Source organism: Cimex lectularius, unplaced genomic scaffold (assembly GCF_000648675.2).
Source record: "Cimex lectularius strain Harlan isolate CLEC.00 unplaced genomic scaffold, Clec_2.1 scaffold48, whole genome shotgun sequence".
Classification (NCBI taxonomy): Eukaryota; Metazoa; Arthropoda; class Insecta; order Hemiptera; family Cimicidae; genus Cimex; species Cimex lectularius.
In genome coordinates, this window is record NW_019392708.1 from 1,932,325 (window position 1) to 1,952,304 (window position 19,980).

A 19,980-nucleotide genomic window follows, 5' to 3' on the forward strand; every position below is an offset into this window, starting at 1 on the left:
ATAATCCTTTCGTTACAACTTTTGTTGCAATTAATGTTTTCAATTTGAACGTCTATGTTTACTGGAATTTCAAGTCAATCACTTAAAATCAAATCGTTTTCTTCCGACTTTTTTCCTTACCTGAATATTAAGTGCCTATTATTCTACAAATGTTTCCATCTTCTTCATTTCCAGAAAAAGCAATAGAAACGGTTTTAGTATATCTATTACAGTTCGGGAATTTCTCCCGGAGTCTTTTGTATACGGAACCGGAGTGTATTTATAATACAACCAAACAGAACAGCCCGTTTGATAGACTCTTAGCTACCAGTTAGTTTGTAAGGACCGACCAAAACGAATCTCATCATAACTCAAAAAAGAGAATTGGACTGTGCCGTTTAATTTTAGCGACTCGGACAAAATTTTACAAAACTTGCAAAAGTCTTTCGTTACCGGTGCGATTTTCTCCCCTTTTGAATGTTTTATGTATTTTTGGTTTTGTCTTATGGAGTTTCTACCGCTGGCATGGATGTGGCCGTTAATGCAAAAAGTAAATCCCTTGGCACCAACCCTTCAAAGCATTGGGTCACAAACGCTTTTATGGTAAGCAGTGCGTGTTCCAAAAATCGTTTGATGCTTAAATTTTAATCAATACAGTAAGAATATGTCATACGTTTTTAAAATTTGTAATTTCATTGAAGTTATATAAAATTGACCTTATCAATATAATTCTAACAATACGATTTTCTGTTACAATTTTTCAAAAATCTCTTTTTCTTCCAAAAATAAACCTACACTTCTCCAATAAATATATTAAAGGATAACTAAATTATATAATATAGAAAATATTGTCAAGATTGTTAGCCCTGTAACAAAATATTGTAACTTTACACCTCTTTCGGATTTTATCTGTTATTACTGATCATATTGAATTTGAAGAAACAATTTTTTAATGAAAAGTTTATTGACAAAGGTAAACAATTTTGATTTTCTTCTTTCTATTTTCCTCTTTTTTGGTTGTTTTCTACATTCTTTTCAATGCATTTTTGCTTTTAATTTTCTTGCAGTCCCTCCATCAGGTATTTTTACATGTAAATAAAACATTTTTCAATGTAATTAATAGCAATTAAGTAATGTTAAAAAACACAGACAATAATTTAAAAATATAAATATATAATACTTATATATATATATATATATATATAATATTTACGATGAAATTGCAATCTTATAGTTTAGGTCTTGTTATGTTCTCTAGCACCCAGAGGGAGAAAAAATAGGTTTAGGCATTAACATGGCGCGCATCCCTATCGTAAAGATCCTGACATATTTACAAATGGGCTTTATGTCAAAAACACTGATACCCAAGGGGTAACCTCTGCAAAAAATTCATTTAAAAAACCAAGAAACATAAAGATATTTTTGTTTTTCTTTTACTGTCACCCAATTGATTTGTCAGTCTACCTACCTAGCATATGATCTAACCAAAAAATTTATAATAAGTTACAGTTAAATTATTTTCTAACCAATGACATTTCTGTATTGTGTTTAATTTATATTTTTAATTACGAAATCTTCTTATGTTTGGTTTTGTGTTTCTCCACTGTGTACACAAACCCAAACCAAAGAATTATTCCTTGACTCCACACCATCATAACTTGGGAATAAATATTTTAAAAATAATAATTAAGAATACTGTTACAATTTTTGTATGTTTCTAACATGAATGTAAGACATATAATAAATGTAATATAAGATATAATGTTATAGAATTTTTAAGGATATATCAATTTATCAAATTATTTTTTACATTACATATGATGTATAGCCAATGCATTTTTATGATATATAATTTTTTCATTTGTAAATATTATAATACAGTAAATATTACAAAAAAGAAAGAAAAAATTTACATATATTGCAGTGTTTACATTTTATAATTTCCACTTTATCGAGCAACACTTCATACCGTTCAGTGTGAAATACTGAACAGAGTAACTCAAAACCTCCCACGTTTGGATTCATTCCAAAATTCCTTGAGAACATCTTTTACTATTAATGAATTATTGGTTTTTCCACCCACCATTGACTGAATTAGAACTTGATGTGAAAGGAAAATTGGTGATGTAGTAGGAAAAAACAAACCCGGTAGTATTCTTAGCAAATTGCAACTTCAGAGGGAGCATTTTATACCATAATTTAATGTTGTAATCTTTTTTGAATTGGCAATGTGATTTATTACATGAACAAATTAATTTCTTAATTTGTTTTTATATATCTGCATAATTGTATAAATTGTTACAGATTACATAATTACAACATTTAAAATATAGTTAAACATGACAAGTAAGATATTATATGAATTTTAAGGTATTGCTGACAAAAGCAATTGCATTTTTGCATGCTTTCAGCCCTTTTTTTTGTTTCTTATGGTGGAATAAGCTTTCTTGCTTGGCCCTTAGTCCTAAATTGGCTATTGATTCAGAGGAATGGTGGGATGTTAAAGATTTATGAGCTTCACTCCTGTACTCACTGGAATTTTATCCAAAAAAATATAAAAGTTTCCCAGATGATTTAAGACCTTAATCAGACTACAAATCACGTGAAAACCTTGAATTTGAGCAAATGTAGAAGATAAAATAAATATTTTGTGTTAACTAGTATTGTGTAAATTGTTTTTATAAATTTCTTAGTGTTATTCTATTAATTGAGCATAATAAATTGGTAATATAATTTATTTTGTGTCTTATCGTGTGTTATGATTTGTTCTAGGTTCTTTCACTTGGTGCTGATGTCCTCCCAGAATACAAACTCCAGTCACCAAGGATACACAAGTGGACTGTACTTCACTATAGTCCATTCAAAGCTGTCTGGGACTGGATTATTCTTTTACTTGTCATGTACACAGCAATATTTACACCTTACACGGCAGCCTTCCTTCTTAACGAGCCTGACTATACAACTTCAAGAAAAACAAAAAAGTATGGAGATGACCCCCTCGTTATAGTAGATCTCATCGGTACGTTTTATTCAACGTTATTGTAGCTTAGTTAACTTTTCAAAAACAAATTTTGAAAATATTTTTGACAATGAAATCTGTTTTTTAGTGGACGTGACTTTTATAGTAGATATTCTTATAAACTTTAGGACAACTTATGTAAATAAAAATGATGAAGTTGTCTCACATCCAGGAAAAATAGCAGTTCACTATTTAAGAGGATGGTTCCTTATTGATTTAGTAGCTGCTATTCCATTTGACCTTCTATTGTATGGATCGGACACAGATGAGGTGAGAAAAAGTCTAATTTTAAATTAGTTTATCTGTTTTATCATTTGTCCTAACCCTTTATAAAAGAAAATAAATTTGTAGAAAGTTTGTTCAAACTGTGAGATAAAATACGAGAAAGATTTGTTGTGTTTCTTTTAGTAAATTATACAACTCTAAAAATCTGCGTTTTACAATCCATCGATAGTATGACAAATGCAAAGATTTCAAAAGTGTTTTTCGAAATGTGGAGTCAAAATCCAATTTTTTCTTCTTTTTTTTTTATAATGCTCTAATAGAAGATGAATGTACAGTTATATAAATGTTAGTTCGTAAATTTTAGTTTTCGTAGTAAAATCGTTGTGTAGGAAAACACTAACATGCACGCATGGTAAATTTGTTGACAAATTACACAAACACACAAAACATGAAATTAATTAGCTCAGAGGCAAGAAAATCAAATCAATCATTTTATTTAATTTGGTATATTGTTTATTTCATTAAGAAAAACACTTTTACATTTAATTATCTATGAGTAAAGTGGTTTTAGAATTCAAATCATATGAATTTCTAATGCAAAGGCTGATATTTTGAACTAATTGTAAATTATTAGTAGTGGTGATGAGTTGTTAGGACAATTAAATGTTTTGTTCAATTTGTATTTATTCTAATAAATTACTGTTATTTTATAAATTACAGTTTATCTGTTTCTGACTATTCTATTATAATGTCATTCTAAGACTTCTTTGACCTTAGATTGAACTCAATTTAAAATTTAAAAAATACTGAAAAATTGCAAGCACATATTTTAAACATGTTAAACACAGTTTTTTTTTATTATCTTCTAACAATTGTCCTTTTTGATGCAATTTTAACCATGAAAAAATTTATTAAATAATGTGTTGTTTGATCACACCTAATCATCCTGTCTGCCTATTCTTGTAGGTTTTGCCTGTTAGATGGATTTTGCATTTAGCATCTTCTGTTTTAAAAAAGAAAAAATACTTTACAAAGTAATGTCACAAATAGTGGGGCTATAAAAAAATAAAATGACATTTTAATTACTATGATGACGATAGACTATGGTCAGTTGAAGCTAATGAAACTATAAATAACAATCATTATAGTATTGAAGGACAGTTTGGGTATAGAGAATAACTATGGAAGAAATTTACTGTAGCAAATCGAATTAATCAGTTTAATTATTGTACATGCATGGGGTACCTAATTTGAGCTACAAGTCATTTCCTCAGAGACGTTTCCACGATCACTATTATGAAATAATGCTCATCTTGGTTTTGGATTTGTTCAACATGGTAGAATAAAATTAAATTATTAAATTATTAAATTAAAATNATTAATTTAAAATTAAAACCAAATTAATTTAAAAATTAAACCTTTTACACAATTTTTTTTAAATACACTGTTGATGACTGAATTTTTTATATTATTCCATGAATATAAAGCTCTATAAAATATTGAAATAAGCAACTTTAACTTTTACTGATAGTAAATGCCTTCCTTTAAACATTGTGTGAACAAATTAATCAGCAGAAAATAATATATCATTAAAATTTATTCAAAGTGTCATGTAATTCATGAGGATAAACTGGCACAATATTATATGCTACATCATTTAAATACATTTTAGCTCTTATATGAAAAATTTTTGCATCATCGTTCTAAATAAAATGAAATTAAAAAGCATCTATTGGCAGATATTGCAAGATTTCCTATTGTACAGAAAATTTTAATTTCTGCAAATGTGTAGAAAAATACAAAACAACAAAGATATTTATGTGAGAACTATAATAATTTTATTAATTGGATATAACACTTCTTACCTTATCAAATTTTTAAACTGAGATAATGTTTTGTTTAATTAATTATTTATTTATTCTATACATGATGACATTAACAGATCATTATCCCAGTATAATTAATTTTTAGGTCTGCTTTATTTGACCAATATCTTTTTTCCATTGTTTTCATTTTATTAACATAAAATCTACCTCACTATTGACAGACCAGATTTAGTTCTGAACTTTAAAACAAGATTTCCATTTTAAATTTATGTACATTGATTTAAAAATTGATACATTCCTAATTCTAGCAGAACATTAATTAAGAGTTTACATATTGATTTCCTTCATATATAAATATTTTAAAATAAATAAGTATAGAATTTTTTTTACTTAATAAACAATTCAAAAATTGGTTTGAACTCCAAAAAGGTCCGATGACGGGGTTGGCAGCTGATCCCTAAAATACCAAGCTAGAAATAAAAAAATCAATAGGTTGGATGGAGTAGTTCCATAAACTACATTTAAAAATACCAAAATTTGGTAGGCTAGCCATTAAATAAGTTCTCAAAGTAAAGATTCAAAATGTTAAAACATAATAGTTCAGTAAAAATAAAATAGCCATTACATTCAGAATTAAATGTTTCCATTGTTGATACATTAAGGAAAAAATAACCATTTTTAAACACTGCATGTTGCAAAATATGCAAAACCACTATCACAAAGTAAACATTTATTTAAAATTCAATAATTTCATAAAATATGCATTCTCTATAAAGACCGTTTTTTGTTTGTTTTTCCACACATTAAAAAACTTTGTTTCTCTTTATTATGTGAATACATATTTTTATAATTTATTGATCATTCTTTAATCCCCTATGACAACATTTGATTATTACCTTTACGATCTTTGCATCCTTATTAACTTATATTCTGTTAATTTGTAAAACTGTAATTTATTCCAAATTCAAATTTTAAAAAGGTTTTTAATTAATCCGATTTTCTATTAATGAAAACAAAAATTAAGGTAATATAAGAAAATGCACAAACTTTTTTTATAAATATTACTATGTTGTTATTTTTTCTGAATATTATTCTGCAGTGATAAGATGCATGATGGAGCTATGTTAATTTCAACTGTTTTGTAGGAAACTGTTTTCGTGAAATAAATATATAAAACTATGAGAAAATTGTACAAAGCACTTTGCTTGTAGGACGAAATGTGAATCTAGATAAGCTTTTAGTTATAGTTTTCAAATGTCAAGGCGTAAAATAAAATGAACTATATATGTACAGTTAACGAAAGGACAAGTATTCATTATTTTTTATCACTTCTGCTAAATACTCCTGCATGTTAAACATCGGTGTAAATATTTATTACGATAAACTCTTTCATGGAAATTCAAAATATGATTCAAATATGATCAAGTGCAGTTTATCTAGATTACTACATAAAATATAAATAAAGTCATACAGTATGGTTGTAAATAGCTGACAATGTTGAAAATGGCGTAGCTTCATTAATGCTGCCGGCTGAGCCTTATGTGTCAAATTTGTTTCACATATTTTCAGTTGGGCTTGGATGCCGATGAGGTCAGTTGAAAGTAGTGACAGGTTCTTTATTTTAATCGCTTTTAAAACAAGAATTGATAAATACACGCTGTCGCTTGGCACTAGTTTTTAATAGATTCCCTGTAAATTCCTTTTTTTTTGCATTATAAAATAATCTAGTTTATGAAACGCATAATTTGGTTACTTCACATTCTGTATCATGTACGTTATATTATAATTTGTTTATTTAATTTACACTATAACTGCATCTTTTAAATAAAATAATATTGGAAATAGTCACATATAATGGTTAAATAAATTTGCACATCAAACAAACAAGTTTACCAATTCTAGATAGCATGAATAAAGTAAAATTCAATAATTAAAATAAATAACCACAGTTCTAAATGGCATCCCCCTTGTTCAATAATTTCATAAACATTTATTATAATGGCAAATGTGCTAGTGTTTTACATTTGTGACATATGTTTTACATTCTTAAGATTTCTATTTGACCCTAATGTAATTAAATAGAAGCTTATGGATGAAATAAAACAGTATACAATTTATTAAAGTAGCCATTTTTTGACCATGGAACATTTGCTCGGAGATCACACGAATGCATAAAAGTTTGCTTGACTTCATATGATACAACAAAACTAAAGGCGTGCTAGTTTGAAACATTCTCACTATGGCAAATATTTAAAATGTTGGCAAAGAACAAATAAGAGAAATAAAATAGATTGTCAGTTGTAAATACAAAAATTAACCTTCCTGTCAACCGTTTAAAATTAAACAATTCATATGTATTTAAATACACGTATATATGATTTTTATTGTATATTCCTATTTTTCTACTTAATTATTTAATTGGACATAAAATGTATCATGTTTGTAAATATACATAAAAAATTATATTTGTATACAGGGTTGTGAATAATGACTATTCTAAAAAAAAGGTTTTACAAACATATAAAACAATTTATTTAAATATTTTTATAGATTAACAAAAAGAAATTTTCTTTCATTATATATAATGATTTAGTGTAAGCTTAATTTTTAATACAATAGTTTATTGTTTAAGAGTGTTGCGCAACATAGCTAGTTAAAAACTTGTTTGTACTTATCATATTTAAAAATAAATGAACACTAGCTATATTGCATAAACACTATCAATATAGGTAAAGTCCACAAAAATTGATTCAATGATTAAAGTACCATATATCAATTGTAAAATATGTTTAGTTTGTTTAAATTTGCCATATGTCATAACTGTATACTGCTAAGCTCTGGAATCAATTCAGGATTAGAACTTTTTTCTTTTTACATGCTGAATTTTTCTCTAAATCTAAGAGTAAAAAATGTATACAAATATAATAAGGACGAATATTTGTATATACATTTTTAATTAACCACATAATTGTTTGCACCTATTCAAAACCATTTAGTTTGTGGTATTTTGCATGGATTGCTTTCTAGCTTATGCAGTTTATGTGATTTTTTTCTCCCCAAAATGTCATTCTTTTTATTATTTCATTTCAATTACATACTCATGCTAGCTATACAGTTGTTAGGTGCCCTGCTTCCTTTTAACAAAATGATCGTGCAACTCATGCTAAACTAAACTTTTCTACTAGCCTACAAGTTCATGGCCAATATATTATTTATTAATTTTAAGTATACAACGGTTGCACTTTTTTTTAAAGGTTAAATTCGACCTTTAGACTAAAGTCATAGAATGGTTTTAGCCTGTGTACATAATTAGATATGTAGTTGGTAGTACAAATTAGAAATGAAAAATGCTGTTTGGGTAAATCATAATATACATTATGTAAAATATAGAGTTTTAAGTGCAGATTTGGCAGTTAGAGCGTGTGTTTTGTTGGAGATATTACTTGGACAAGGTCATAAGTGCATGGTTAATTTAGTGTTGTAAATTTAGATAGCATGAGTGAGATAGATATATTAATGTTCAGAGTGAATTAATGACAAATTACATTTTTTATTATATGGTGTAATAATTATGTGGTTTTTGCTTAACAAAATTTAACTTTAACTGACAAGAGGAGAAAATTAAATCTATTTTTATCAAGGACAGCCTATTCAAAAATACATCTTTGTATATTTATCGGCATTTCATCTTAAAAGTTTAAGACACTTTTTGTAAATGCAAACTGCTTTTTCTTTTCTATTTAAAAATTGATAACACTAGCCTCGATTCCACTCAGCATTTTTGCCTTGAGCACTTATTATTATAGATATTAAACTAATACTAATTGGGCGATAATTTATTTTTCAGACAACTACTTTAATGGGCCTATTGAAAACAGCAAGACTGTTAAGATTAGTAAGAGTGGCTAGAAAAATAGATAGGTATTCAGAATATGGAGCCGCTGTACTTTTGTTACTTATGGCTACATTCGCACTTATTGCTCACTGGCTTGCCTGCATTTGGTAAGTCTTAGAAAAACTGTGAATATTAGTAAATTAAGTCAATTATAATTTTCCACCTGATTATATTTAAAAATTACAAAATTATCCTTTTATTTTGAAATAGGTATTTTATTGGAAATGCTGAAAGACCACATTTAGAAAGTAAAGTTGGTTGGTTAGATGCATTGGCTAATGATACGCATCAGTTTTATCATAACAATACGGGAGGGCCTTCTATAAAAGTAAACAATTTTTGTATTAGCTGAATAAAATATTTTCTTTTTACTTAAAATAAAAAAATTTCAGTCGAGATACATCACAGCTCTCTATTTTACATTCAGCTCTCTAACGTCGGTTGGGTTTGGTAATGTAGCGCCGAACACAGATGCTGAAAAAATATTCACAATTTGTGTTATGCTGGTTGGATGTAAGTAAACAAAATTCAAAACTGTATACTTTTCACCCTTAGCATAATAAATATATAATAACTATTTCAGCTTTGATGTATGCCAGTATCTTCGGTAATGTATCAGCGATTATTCAAAGACTGTATTCTGGCACAGCTCGATATCATACACAGATGTTGAGGGTGAGGGAATTCATTCGATTTCATCAAATACCTAATCCACTGAGACAGCGATTAGAGGAGTACTTTCAGGTAATGTTCTATTATTATTATACATGCCTATTATTATTATTGTTATTTATTTACATGTGTAGCTAAATGTCACTATACATTAATGTGTTATTTAAATTTAAAATATCTACCTATAGGTATATGTATATTTTTTGTTTAAATATAGATACCTCTTGAAATAGAACGCTAGAGATAGAATAAGTTAGATATAGGCATTTTTCAATCAATATAGAAATTGTAAAAAAATACACATTTCTAATCCTACAGTTAACAAATTGTTCATTACAGACAAAAAAACCTATTTGATACAATATTCTGAGTAGGGGACCTTGCCTAATGGTCAGTGTGATAGACTCTCGGCTCGTAGACCCCACTGTCGTTGGTTCAATTCCAACATCGCCATACGGTTTTCATGCAACCCCCCTGAACTATATATGATGAAATAATCTACTGAATAATACTCTGACTAATATGTAAGCTCATAAGGCCATTAAAAATGTATATAAATTATGAGTACCTTTTTTTCTTAGTTTAATACATACATAATTATTATTACCGTTGAATTATACAATCCAATAACTGTTAAAATTTTAAATATATGAAAATGTAATCAGTTGATGTTCTGTTAAACAACTGTCTGACTTTCATCACCATTTCTTTATTTTTGTTGCTATATTGGTAATGTGTAGTCCTCCAAAGCAATATCTACAATATGTCTCTACTCTTAGAAATGTTTTCAACAAGAAGTCCAATGTTATGCGGTGCCCTGATACACATACAATAATGTGTCACAACATTATGCTACATTGTACTTCTAGACCCACTTTTACTCTTAAAGAATATTCTTTCTTCTAAAACAATTTAAAAATTTTATTGAAAATTGACATTAATATAATTGATTTGTGATAGGTAAAGACCAGATTTTAGTGCAGAATAAATCTTCAAAATGCTCAATAAAAACCACAAAATCTTTAAAAACGTGCAATAAAACCCTTAAAACATGCATAAAAAGTAGTAAAGGTGAAAATTCTTATTTAACATAGTAAAAAATTTTGTTTACATGATAAAATTAATTTTTGTCTTCAACATAGTGATTGTTTATTCTGTAATCAATACATTATGCAGTTCTACTACTATACTAAATTAATATATTTCTATACTAAATTAAATATACAGCAAGAGAATGACAATAAATTCAGTTTATTTATAACCTATGCATAAAAGAACAAATATGGAATAAATAACTTAAGATATACCTCAATCAAATGAAAGTATTCAAAAAAATTAAAAGCAATAAAGCATAGCAGGGGGCGTCGGTGGCTGCAAGGTTTAGTCTTTGACATGGTGCTCATCACTGAAAGGTAAAGGTCCCGGGTTCGAATCCAGCAGCCCTGCATTCGAACCTGACTTACTTACAAATGGGCTTTTTTTCAAAAACACCGGCACCCTGAGGGTTTATATGACCTCTGCTTTTGCAAACCCTCATAAAAACAAAAACAAAAAAATAAAAAAATAAAGCACAGCAAACTAATTTATTTGTAAGGTTATACCTCCTGTCATTCAGAGTGTATTTCAAACCAGAAAAACTATTTAGCCATCAGTTCTGTACCCACCACTTTTGAACTATTTTTTATTTTACCTTTTTTAAATATTTTTTATATGGCCCTACTCTGCTCTCATATCAACGAAATACTGAGAAATGAGAATAAGAAAATGAGAAACAAGAAACGTGCAACTGGCTGAAAACAGCAAATTTCAAAAATAAAACAATTTCTTGAAAAATTCTAGACATTGAAAGTGGATACTTTAACAAAACTCATTTGAAAACATTTTCATCTCAATTCATTTAATAAACACTGTTAACCCATTAAAATTACGTATTTAGACGTTGTTTTAAACATAAAAAAAATAAACATAAAAAAATTGGGAAAATGCAATTTTGTGCAGTAAAAACATGCAATTTCATGCAAAATAAGATTTGTATCGAAAGAGCATCCTTTCTGTCGGAATTTCTGGAATTTCTGTTGGGGTTTCATTACAATCAAATTTAGGAAAAAAGAAAAGATACAATTGCACAAGAATACTGTCTTTAGTGATAGGTCAGTAGATAATTTTTAAATAATAGTCATTAATTACAACATTAGTACCACATGAATTATGGATTGTATTAAAAACATTTTATACTTTTTTTTATAGTTTCATTTTTTGTTGGAATACCACAAAAATATTTTGGTGCATTGATATTTGATATTGTAAATTACAATAGTAGATAGTAACATATATTAGATATATATTATATATTTAATCAATAATAGATATAATAAGTACATCTAGGTTATAGAGAAGTCTCTAGGAAATATCTGTGCTAGTTTGACATGTAGAATACTATAGAAACTTTGTGTATTGTGTATAGCATGCATGGACTTACACTAATGGAATAGATATGAACAGTGTGCTGAAAGGATTTCCAGAGTGCCTTCAAGCTGACATTTGTTTACACTTAAACAGAAACTTATTGGAATCGTGTACGGCATTTGACGGCGCTTCTCCAGGTTGCTTGAGGTCAGTGGGTTTTGTGATTATGTTTATAAATGTTTCTTAACTTTGACATGATGTGATATTGCTCTGATGATACGCTTAATCTATTGAAGTCATTTCACTGTCATTTTTTTAGGGCTTTATCGCTTAAATTCAAAACAACTCATGCTCCACCAGGAGATACATTAGTACACAAAGGAGATGTGTTAACATCTTTGTATTTTATTTCAAGAGGATCAATTGAGATCCTGCGAGACGAAATAGTAATGGCTATTTTAAGTAAGTGTAGTTTTATTTTTTTTATTTTTTTTTTTTTCAGATGAAAAATGTATATATTCTTATTTTTTGTTTTAAGGTAAAGATGATATTTTTGGAGAGAATCCATGTGGACATACTACTATAGGCAAATCAAAGTGTAACGTTAGAGCTCTCACATATTGTGATCTCCACAAAATCCATCGGGATGATTTGTTGGATGTTTTAGAACTCTATCCAGAGTTTTACCATACTTTCACATCAAATTTGGAGATCACATTTTATTTGAGAGATGTGCGTTTTAAACATATTTTGAATTGGTTAAAATGGTAATTTATTGAACTTTTTTTTAACATGCAGGAAGAGCAAGCTGGTGTGGATCCTTGGGCTAGCCGGCAAACAAGAAAAGTAACATCAAGGACAAATTCTCAAGATCTTGGTACGGGAGAAGTTGGCGGTGGTGGTAATTTTGACATGGATTTTAGAAGAAATTACTACAGGCCTTCTTTAAGAACCAGTGTCGAGAGAGGTCCTTCTATGGAAGAAAATGGAGATTTACAGTAATTATATTTTTTTATAATATTTATTTATAGGTTCCATTAATATAAAAAATACAAACAATATTTTTTTTTTACACTCATACACATTGCAATATTAAATTAATTATTATTTTAAATAAGATTTATAAGCAATTATAGAAAGATAATTGATACAATCATTAATGAGAAGTATTATATATTTTAATGTCAATATTATTGTGTGAAAAATTAATAAAATTAACATTAATTTTAATCATAGGCAATAGTTATTTACATTATGAAACAGCTCTAGTCTAAACCAATCCTTGGAGGAAAAAGGCTGTTTTATTGATAGACCTCTCATTTATGTTCCTTTTTATGTAATTGAAAATGAATATGAAGGGTTGAAGAGCCAATGACAGATTGTTGAGTACCTCATTGACACTCAATTAGATTAATTGTACATCGTACATCATAATCAGAAGGCCTCATTGTGATGGTTAAGTTGATGGTTTGGACGTTCCTCTTTTTTGTATTTAAGAATATGTGAGTGTTCCTATGTTTAAAAACTGCATGTGTCGTGGGCTGAAATTACCTAGCTGTTACCTGAAGTTACCTAGCCCCTGGAGCCTATGTTTAGCGGTGGAACAGATAAAACAGACTGCCAAAATACTGAGGGTGATTCTGCTGAGAAGTCATAAGCTCCATTCTATACATGTGTTTATGTATCTATGTGCAGAGTTGAATTTGTATTAATCAACCTAGACCATCAGAAGCATGTGAAGAATTACTTCTGATTACTGATTTATGTAAGTTCAAATCAACATATGTCCGATACACATATGCATATGTACAGAGTTGAGACTGTCATAATTGGAAAAAGGGACTCAGTTATTTGCTACCATACTCAAGCACAATTCTCTTATCGGATGAAATTCCTACATGCTCTCTATATGAGTGCTAAAGAATTGGACCCTTCAGTTAGATGGGACATATCTTTATTTCTAGACACATACTTTGGCCTAAAAGTCCGTGTGTCAATCTCACAGTTGACATTTTGGTACCCAGACAACAACCGCTGTTTTGCTGAGACGCTCCAGTTCACGGTATCACTTCAACAAGAGCACAACGAGAGGGCCTGTAGAGAACCTGTCTCAGACAGCAAAGAATTACTTATGTTGTAATAAAAAGTGTTTGTTTTTTACAGTTTTTTTACACATTGAAACACTTTTTAACTGAATTTGTTTCAATTAAATAAAACCTGGGGACCTTGGTTGCTGAGAGGTTAGGCCATCAGACTCTCACCTCATAGACCTCCATGGTCACGAGTTCGATAACTACCACCACTTCGATTTTTTGACTCCTCCTCCTACCCCAAAAATTTTAAATTCTATTCATCATACTCATGCTTGACAAATGTAGTATATGACTCCATTGGGAAAAGGCAAAACAAGGCCTTTTAGTTTATTCAATAAAGATTAAAGATAATTTTTTTTAAAGAAATGGACTAAGTTGTAATAAAAGTCTGTGCTTTCGAAAAATTCTTTTAAACATCTCTTCTTATAACTGCACTATTTGACCAAATGTAATCTAGTATGGATATCTTCAATTTGCTTTATGCTTGTGCTAGTAATTCGAGACCTTTCCTGAACTATAATGAGTTACAGAGGCCAAAACATGACACAGCCAGCATTTACTTCTTCGTAAGTCTCTAATTTTTGGTGTCACAAGAAGTAAGCCATGGATGTGAATAAGTGGTTATCAACCGGAGGTCAAGGCTTTATGAATGAGGGAAAAGTTTGAATTGCAGTTCATTAATTTTTGAAATGGTCTGGCATGGCCTTGTGTTTTGCTTCAGAAAAACGTTTTTGCAGTTTACTGGAGTTGATAAATCTTTATATAAGTCGGTAGAAAGATCATATAAGTCTTTATTGAATTAAATGTAGTTTCTATTGGCTGAAGTATAAAAGAAAACTCTTTGGATTTTATGTATAAAGAGTATTTTGACTAATTTTGATCATGTTTGAAGTATTTATTTATTTTAACAACTTCATATTTTATACTTTATTTATAATATGTTATTTGAACAAGTTTATTATTTGTAGTGAGAAGTGCCTTGGTCATGGTATTCTAGAGTTCTCGACAGAAAAGGCAGGACAAGATGTCACGCCTTTGAATTTACAATTTAATGAAAATGGTCATCGCTCAAATACCATCAGCTCAATTACTGGTAAAACATTTGATTTTATATTTATCATAAATTGATATTCACTGATAGTTCATACCCCTGAATTCTTCCTAAAACGGGTAACGTTACTAAAACACCCACTAATTATTTTCTTTTTTCTAATCAAAATTAATATAACGTTTATATAACTCTGTTTACTTAATGTTTATATACACATAATATACATTTAAGCTAAAATAATTCAATAATAAAACAACAGTAATCATTACATTGATTTTTCTATGACAAAACAATTCTCTTAATCTTATTATTTTTGGTTTTAAATAAGTACTGCATGCAGCCAATGGTCCTACCATTGTGCATGACGTATCTCTATTATTGAATGTTATTTCAGTTTATTTATAAATTAGTTACAATACAATCAGCAATGATATCAATATAAAGATAGAAACGCAAGTAATTCTTCTGTTTAATAATTTTTACTCCACTATTTAATTTGTTTAATACATAGATATCTAATAAGTAGATTTTTATCTTAAATCGATTTTTCTAAACCCTTTAATTCACTTATATCATATACAACTGTTGTTATTTATAATACATAAAATGTCATTCAACTTTTAAAAGCTAATTTGTCAGCAGAGATTGTTATTCCGTAAGTTACCATGAAGATAATATCAAAAATTATTTTGCAATTTAATTGATAATTTGAACAAAAACAATTATTATATTTGCTTTACAAACATTCATAACTAAATATCAATTCAGGTTGTTATTATATAATATCAAATAAGTCTATACTTTCAATTTAAATTTATTAAGAAATTAGCAACAAAAAAGGAAAATGGACATTTTGTGGAATTACCCTCTCTACTAAGTTCTTTGATACTTATTAAATTAAAATAAGCATTAAGCATGATGTAGTGTAGTATGTGTGTGTGCGTGTGTGTGTGTATCAGGCATGTTCAGCCAACTGAAGCGCAGCCTCACAGATCTGCGCTTGCATGGCCTCAACAGTAAACAACCACCGAAAGAAGACTCTTCTAACGGTATGTTGCATAAATGTTTTACTTGTCACATTATCTTTAGATTAGAGCATGTTTTTCTTATTTTTTTAATCCTAATCAACCTGTTTCTGGATTGCATGATTTACTTTTAAATGTTACAGTGAGTCGAAATTGTAGAATATAAATAAGATGTTTACATTAAAAACCACAAGAGTAACTGTGATTAACTGATTATAAAGTTTGTAACGTTGTAATTAGTGTTTTTATTATGTTTTTACACATAATTAATTTACTTATCACATTAAATTTGGGTAATAAATTGAGACTGTGAAATCACAAAATTTTACTTCTAAAAACAATAAATAAAAATTTCTCTATAATGTCCTTAATGTTGTTAAATTTTTTTTAATGTTAATTCAATTTTCTCATTCTGTGATTGATTTTATTTTATTTATTTTAATTTTATTTATTGTTTTAAACATTTATCTATTCTTAGTCATTGGTTGAAAGGGTTCCAGTATTCTATCTACTGAAGAAGGATAAAAAAACAGTTTTGAGAAAACATTTAACAAATGTTTAATCGTTTCTTCTTCTGATTACTCTGTTTACTCATTTGATTGGTTTAAGAAGTAAAAGTCTGGGAAAATAGATAACAAAATAAAATTAAATTAACTATTGGATATGCATAAAAGTTTTGCTTGTATTCTTGGAAATGAAAGACCAGTCTGCTTTTAAATTCATCATACAAATTTTTAAAAAATTTATAAAAACATATACCACCTTAGAAGGTTTTTCAATTAAAAAATTAAAACAAATTGATATATTAAAACTTAAAAATGTATTTTTGCATCTTAGAACATTTATTACATAACAAAGTTTTTACTAGCACAGGGTCACTCATTGGGTCTGTCTCCACTTGCAAGTTTTTTGAGTTATTCAAATGCATTTCGATATCACGTTATCTTCAGTGAGGAGCTCTGGAGAACTTTTCCTCACTGAAACTCAAAATACCTGCGACTGGAGACAGACCCAGTAAGTGACCCTGTGCCGGTTCAGCATAAGTTCACGGGCTTGCAGACCGAAACCCATCATCAACTCTAACAAAAAAGTTTGTTAAAACAAGTCCCCCCCCCCAAAAAAAAACTAAATTAGTAAATAACTATTTTTACTTTTTTAAACCAATTAACATTGATCATTTATGATTGTATGTAACAAAACGTGTGCACAAAGAAAAGAAAATTCCTTATTGTATAAATTATTCCAAGCATTACCCTTCAAAAATTGTATTATGAAATCAATGTGAAGTCAATTTTGAAAGAATTTGTATTACTTTTCAGCATTTTGAAATATTTTACTCAGATGATATGAAATATGTCATTTCAAAAACAATATTTTTAAATGTATAACCTGATATTTATATAAATTTACACTCAAAGACAAAACAAATTATCATTATATTAATTAGAACATACAGATTTTATTATAACCAAACTAAATGAGATCAGAAGTTCATGAGTTTTAATTAAAAAATATTCATTTATGGTGGTTTGAAATGAAATTAACCAAAACCCCGGAAAACTATTTAGTAATAAAATTTAATTAACAGTTTATTCCCTGTTATCATTCTTAACAATAAATGTTATTTAGAGCAAACCCACCAGTAATAAATTGTTAGGTAAATTTTAAACCATTTTAACTACATGATTTTCCAGTTTTTGATAGATTTTCTTTCAAACCATCATAATTTATTTTTACTAAAACTCTTTAATTTCTGTTCTCTTTTAATTTGGTTTATGTTCAAATAAATATGTTATCATTAAAATAATGATAAAAGTACATATAGTTTGAAGTAAACATCAAAATATGAGTGTCTGTTGTTTTTTTAAGTATATAATTGTGTGTGTGGGGGGGTTGATTTTATCTATAGCCTCAGGGAAGAAGTAGGTAAGCCGAGAATGCCTGCTTTATAGGAGAACTATTTGATGATTTACATAAGCTCAATTCTGCACACATATGTGCACACATACAGACCTGAACCTTTCATTTCTCACAGCCCATTGGTAATTCCAGCTTTTTCTGTAATTTACAATAAATCACTGGCAGCCCCCCTCCCGAGTTTGGCAATCCATGGACAGACCTTGGTCTAATCTGTCCTGTGACAACTTCTTTCATACTATCCTCAATTAATATGGCAGGATTTGAGCCCAGAATTGCTGTCATGGCAAATATGAGTTGGAGGCTCTTGGTCACTGTCGTCCAATTGTTTTATTGTATAAGTACTAACGGTAGTTAGTTTAAAATGTTTAGTAAATTAGTTTTTTAGTTTAAATTTTAGTAAATAGTTTTATGTCCCTAACATATGTTGAGAGTTGTTTGGTATGAATGTGTGGTGTAAGAGGGCCATTGGTATTGAATACCCCAAAGACCCTCAATTAAGTTATTATATAGGTGATAGAGGAATATGGAGTACCATGCCATCATAACTGAATGAATGGTATGTAAATAAGAAAGAATGTATTTTAGAGTGACTGAGAGTGTGAATGGTCTTGGAACCTGAGGCTTGGTTGGGGCTGAAATGACCTAGCTGTTAGCCACTGAAGTCCCACCAAGGTTTTTTTTTAATGAGGGTTCGCAACAGCAGAGGTCATATAAACCCTCAGGGTGCCAGTGTTTTTGAAAAAAATCCCATTTGTAAGTATGTCGGGTTTGAATGCAGAGCCACTGGATTCGAACGCGGGACCTTTACCTTACAGTGATGAGCGCCATGTCAACGCCTAAACCGTTATCGCCACCGATGCCCCCCACCAAGGTTTACAAATTGTGTTTGCCATGATAGCAGTTCTCGGTTCAAATCTTGGTACATTAATTGAGGATAGTATGAAAAAAGTATTTTCAAGTGGTTTGAACCCTCTCCACGAGTAGTTGGATACTACTAAGTCCTCCTGTATGACAGGCATTACTTTATAATAAAACAATCCTGTTTTCTCCAAGAATCAGAACAGAGGAACCAGATACATGCTGTCATAAGCACAATTCTCATATTGGATGGCATTCCTACGCGCTCTCTATATGAACCCAAGAAATTGAACCCTGCAATTGTGCCTTTGTTCAAAATTGGATTTTAATTTTTACAGTAGTAGTCGTTTGCATCTCTCTGGACTGTTGAACATTGATGTTCTAAAAAGAACCATTGAAAGGATGATCGTAGTTGATCGAGAGAGTGATTCACTCCTAAATCCACTGCATTGAAGCTTGATGATTCCTCTAGAGAATTGACGGTTGAGTCACTGTAGTTGGAGCTAAAGTTTGAAAGTTCGATCTTCCTGGTTCAAAACTTCAAATTCAGTAGATCGCTTTGAACCATGCTTATATAAGGAAATATGTTATCCATATAGTCTTTCTTTATAGCCTCATTTATGGGCCATCTAATTTCAAAGCAAACTGTTAATTTAGCCTCGGATATGGAAATTAACAGTATTAAATTCTTCATTTGCTTCTAAATTAGTTTTAAAAAATAGTTTTGGCTCATCTTTTGTATAACAGAGCAATTGAATTGGCATTCACAAAACATTCTCTGTAATTTGTTGTAATTCTCTGATTGATTTGTTCACTGGGCAATGCAAAATCAAATAAGTTATTTATTTTTTTATTTTTACAAGGTTTTTAGATCTTGAAGTTCTTACTAATTGCAACCAATCATCTAGACTATCTAGAGGATTTATTTTCAACCTTGTGATTTTTTTCTATTATGGCATGGTCACTGTTGTACTCCATGTGAGAAACTGCAGAGGTAAGATTATGTCATTA

General features: G+C 29.1%; 1 protein-coding gene across 3 annotated transcripts in view; it reads left to right on the forward strand.

Annotated features, from left to right (window-relative positions):
- LOC106672944 (potassium voltage-gated channel subfamily H member 2) overlaps positions 1 to 19,980 on the forward strand; it is a 330,717-nt gene that overhangs the window by 296,179 nt on the left and 14,558 nt on the right. For all 3 annotated transcript variants that reach the window (XR_002910158.1, XM_024226299.1, XM_014404794.2), the window contains 13 exons: positions 2,752 to 2,998; positions 3,087 to 3,268; positions 6,619 to 6,639; positions 8,897 to 9,051; positions 9,155 to 9,272; positions 9,337 to 9,457; positions 9,528 to 9,688; positions 12,081 to 12,229; positions 12,342 to 12,484; positions 12,561 to 12,754; positions 12,821 to 13,020; positions 15,084 to 15,208; positions 16,126 to 16,215. Coding sequence is in view for 2 of the 3 variants with exons in the window: in XM_024226299.1 (XP_024082067.1) it covers positions 2,752 to 2,998; positions 3,087 to 3,268; positions 6,619 to 6,639; positions 8,897 to 9,051; positions 9,155 to 9,272; positions 9,337 to 9,457; positions 9,528 to 9,688; positions 12,081 to 12,229; positions 12,342 to 12,484; positions 12,561 to 12,754; positions 12,821 to 13,020; positions 15,084 to 15,208; positions 16,126 to 16,215 (1,906 nt within the window). In the remaining variant the exon portion in view is untranslated. The remainder of the gene's footprint in view (positions 1 to 2,751; positions 2,999 to 3,086; positions 3,269 to 6,618; positions 6,640 to 8,896; positions 9,052 to 9,154; positions 9,273 to 9,336; positions 9,458 to 9,527; positions 9,689 to 12,080; positions 12,230 to 12,341; positions 12,485 to 12,560; positions 12,755 to 12,820; positions 13,021 to 15,083; positions 15,209 to 16,125; positions 16,216 to 19,980) is intronic.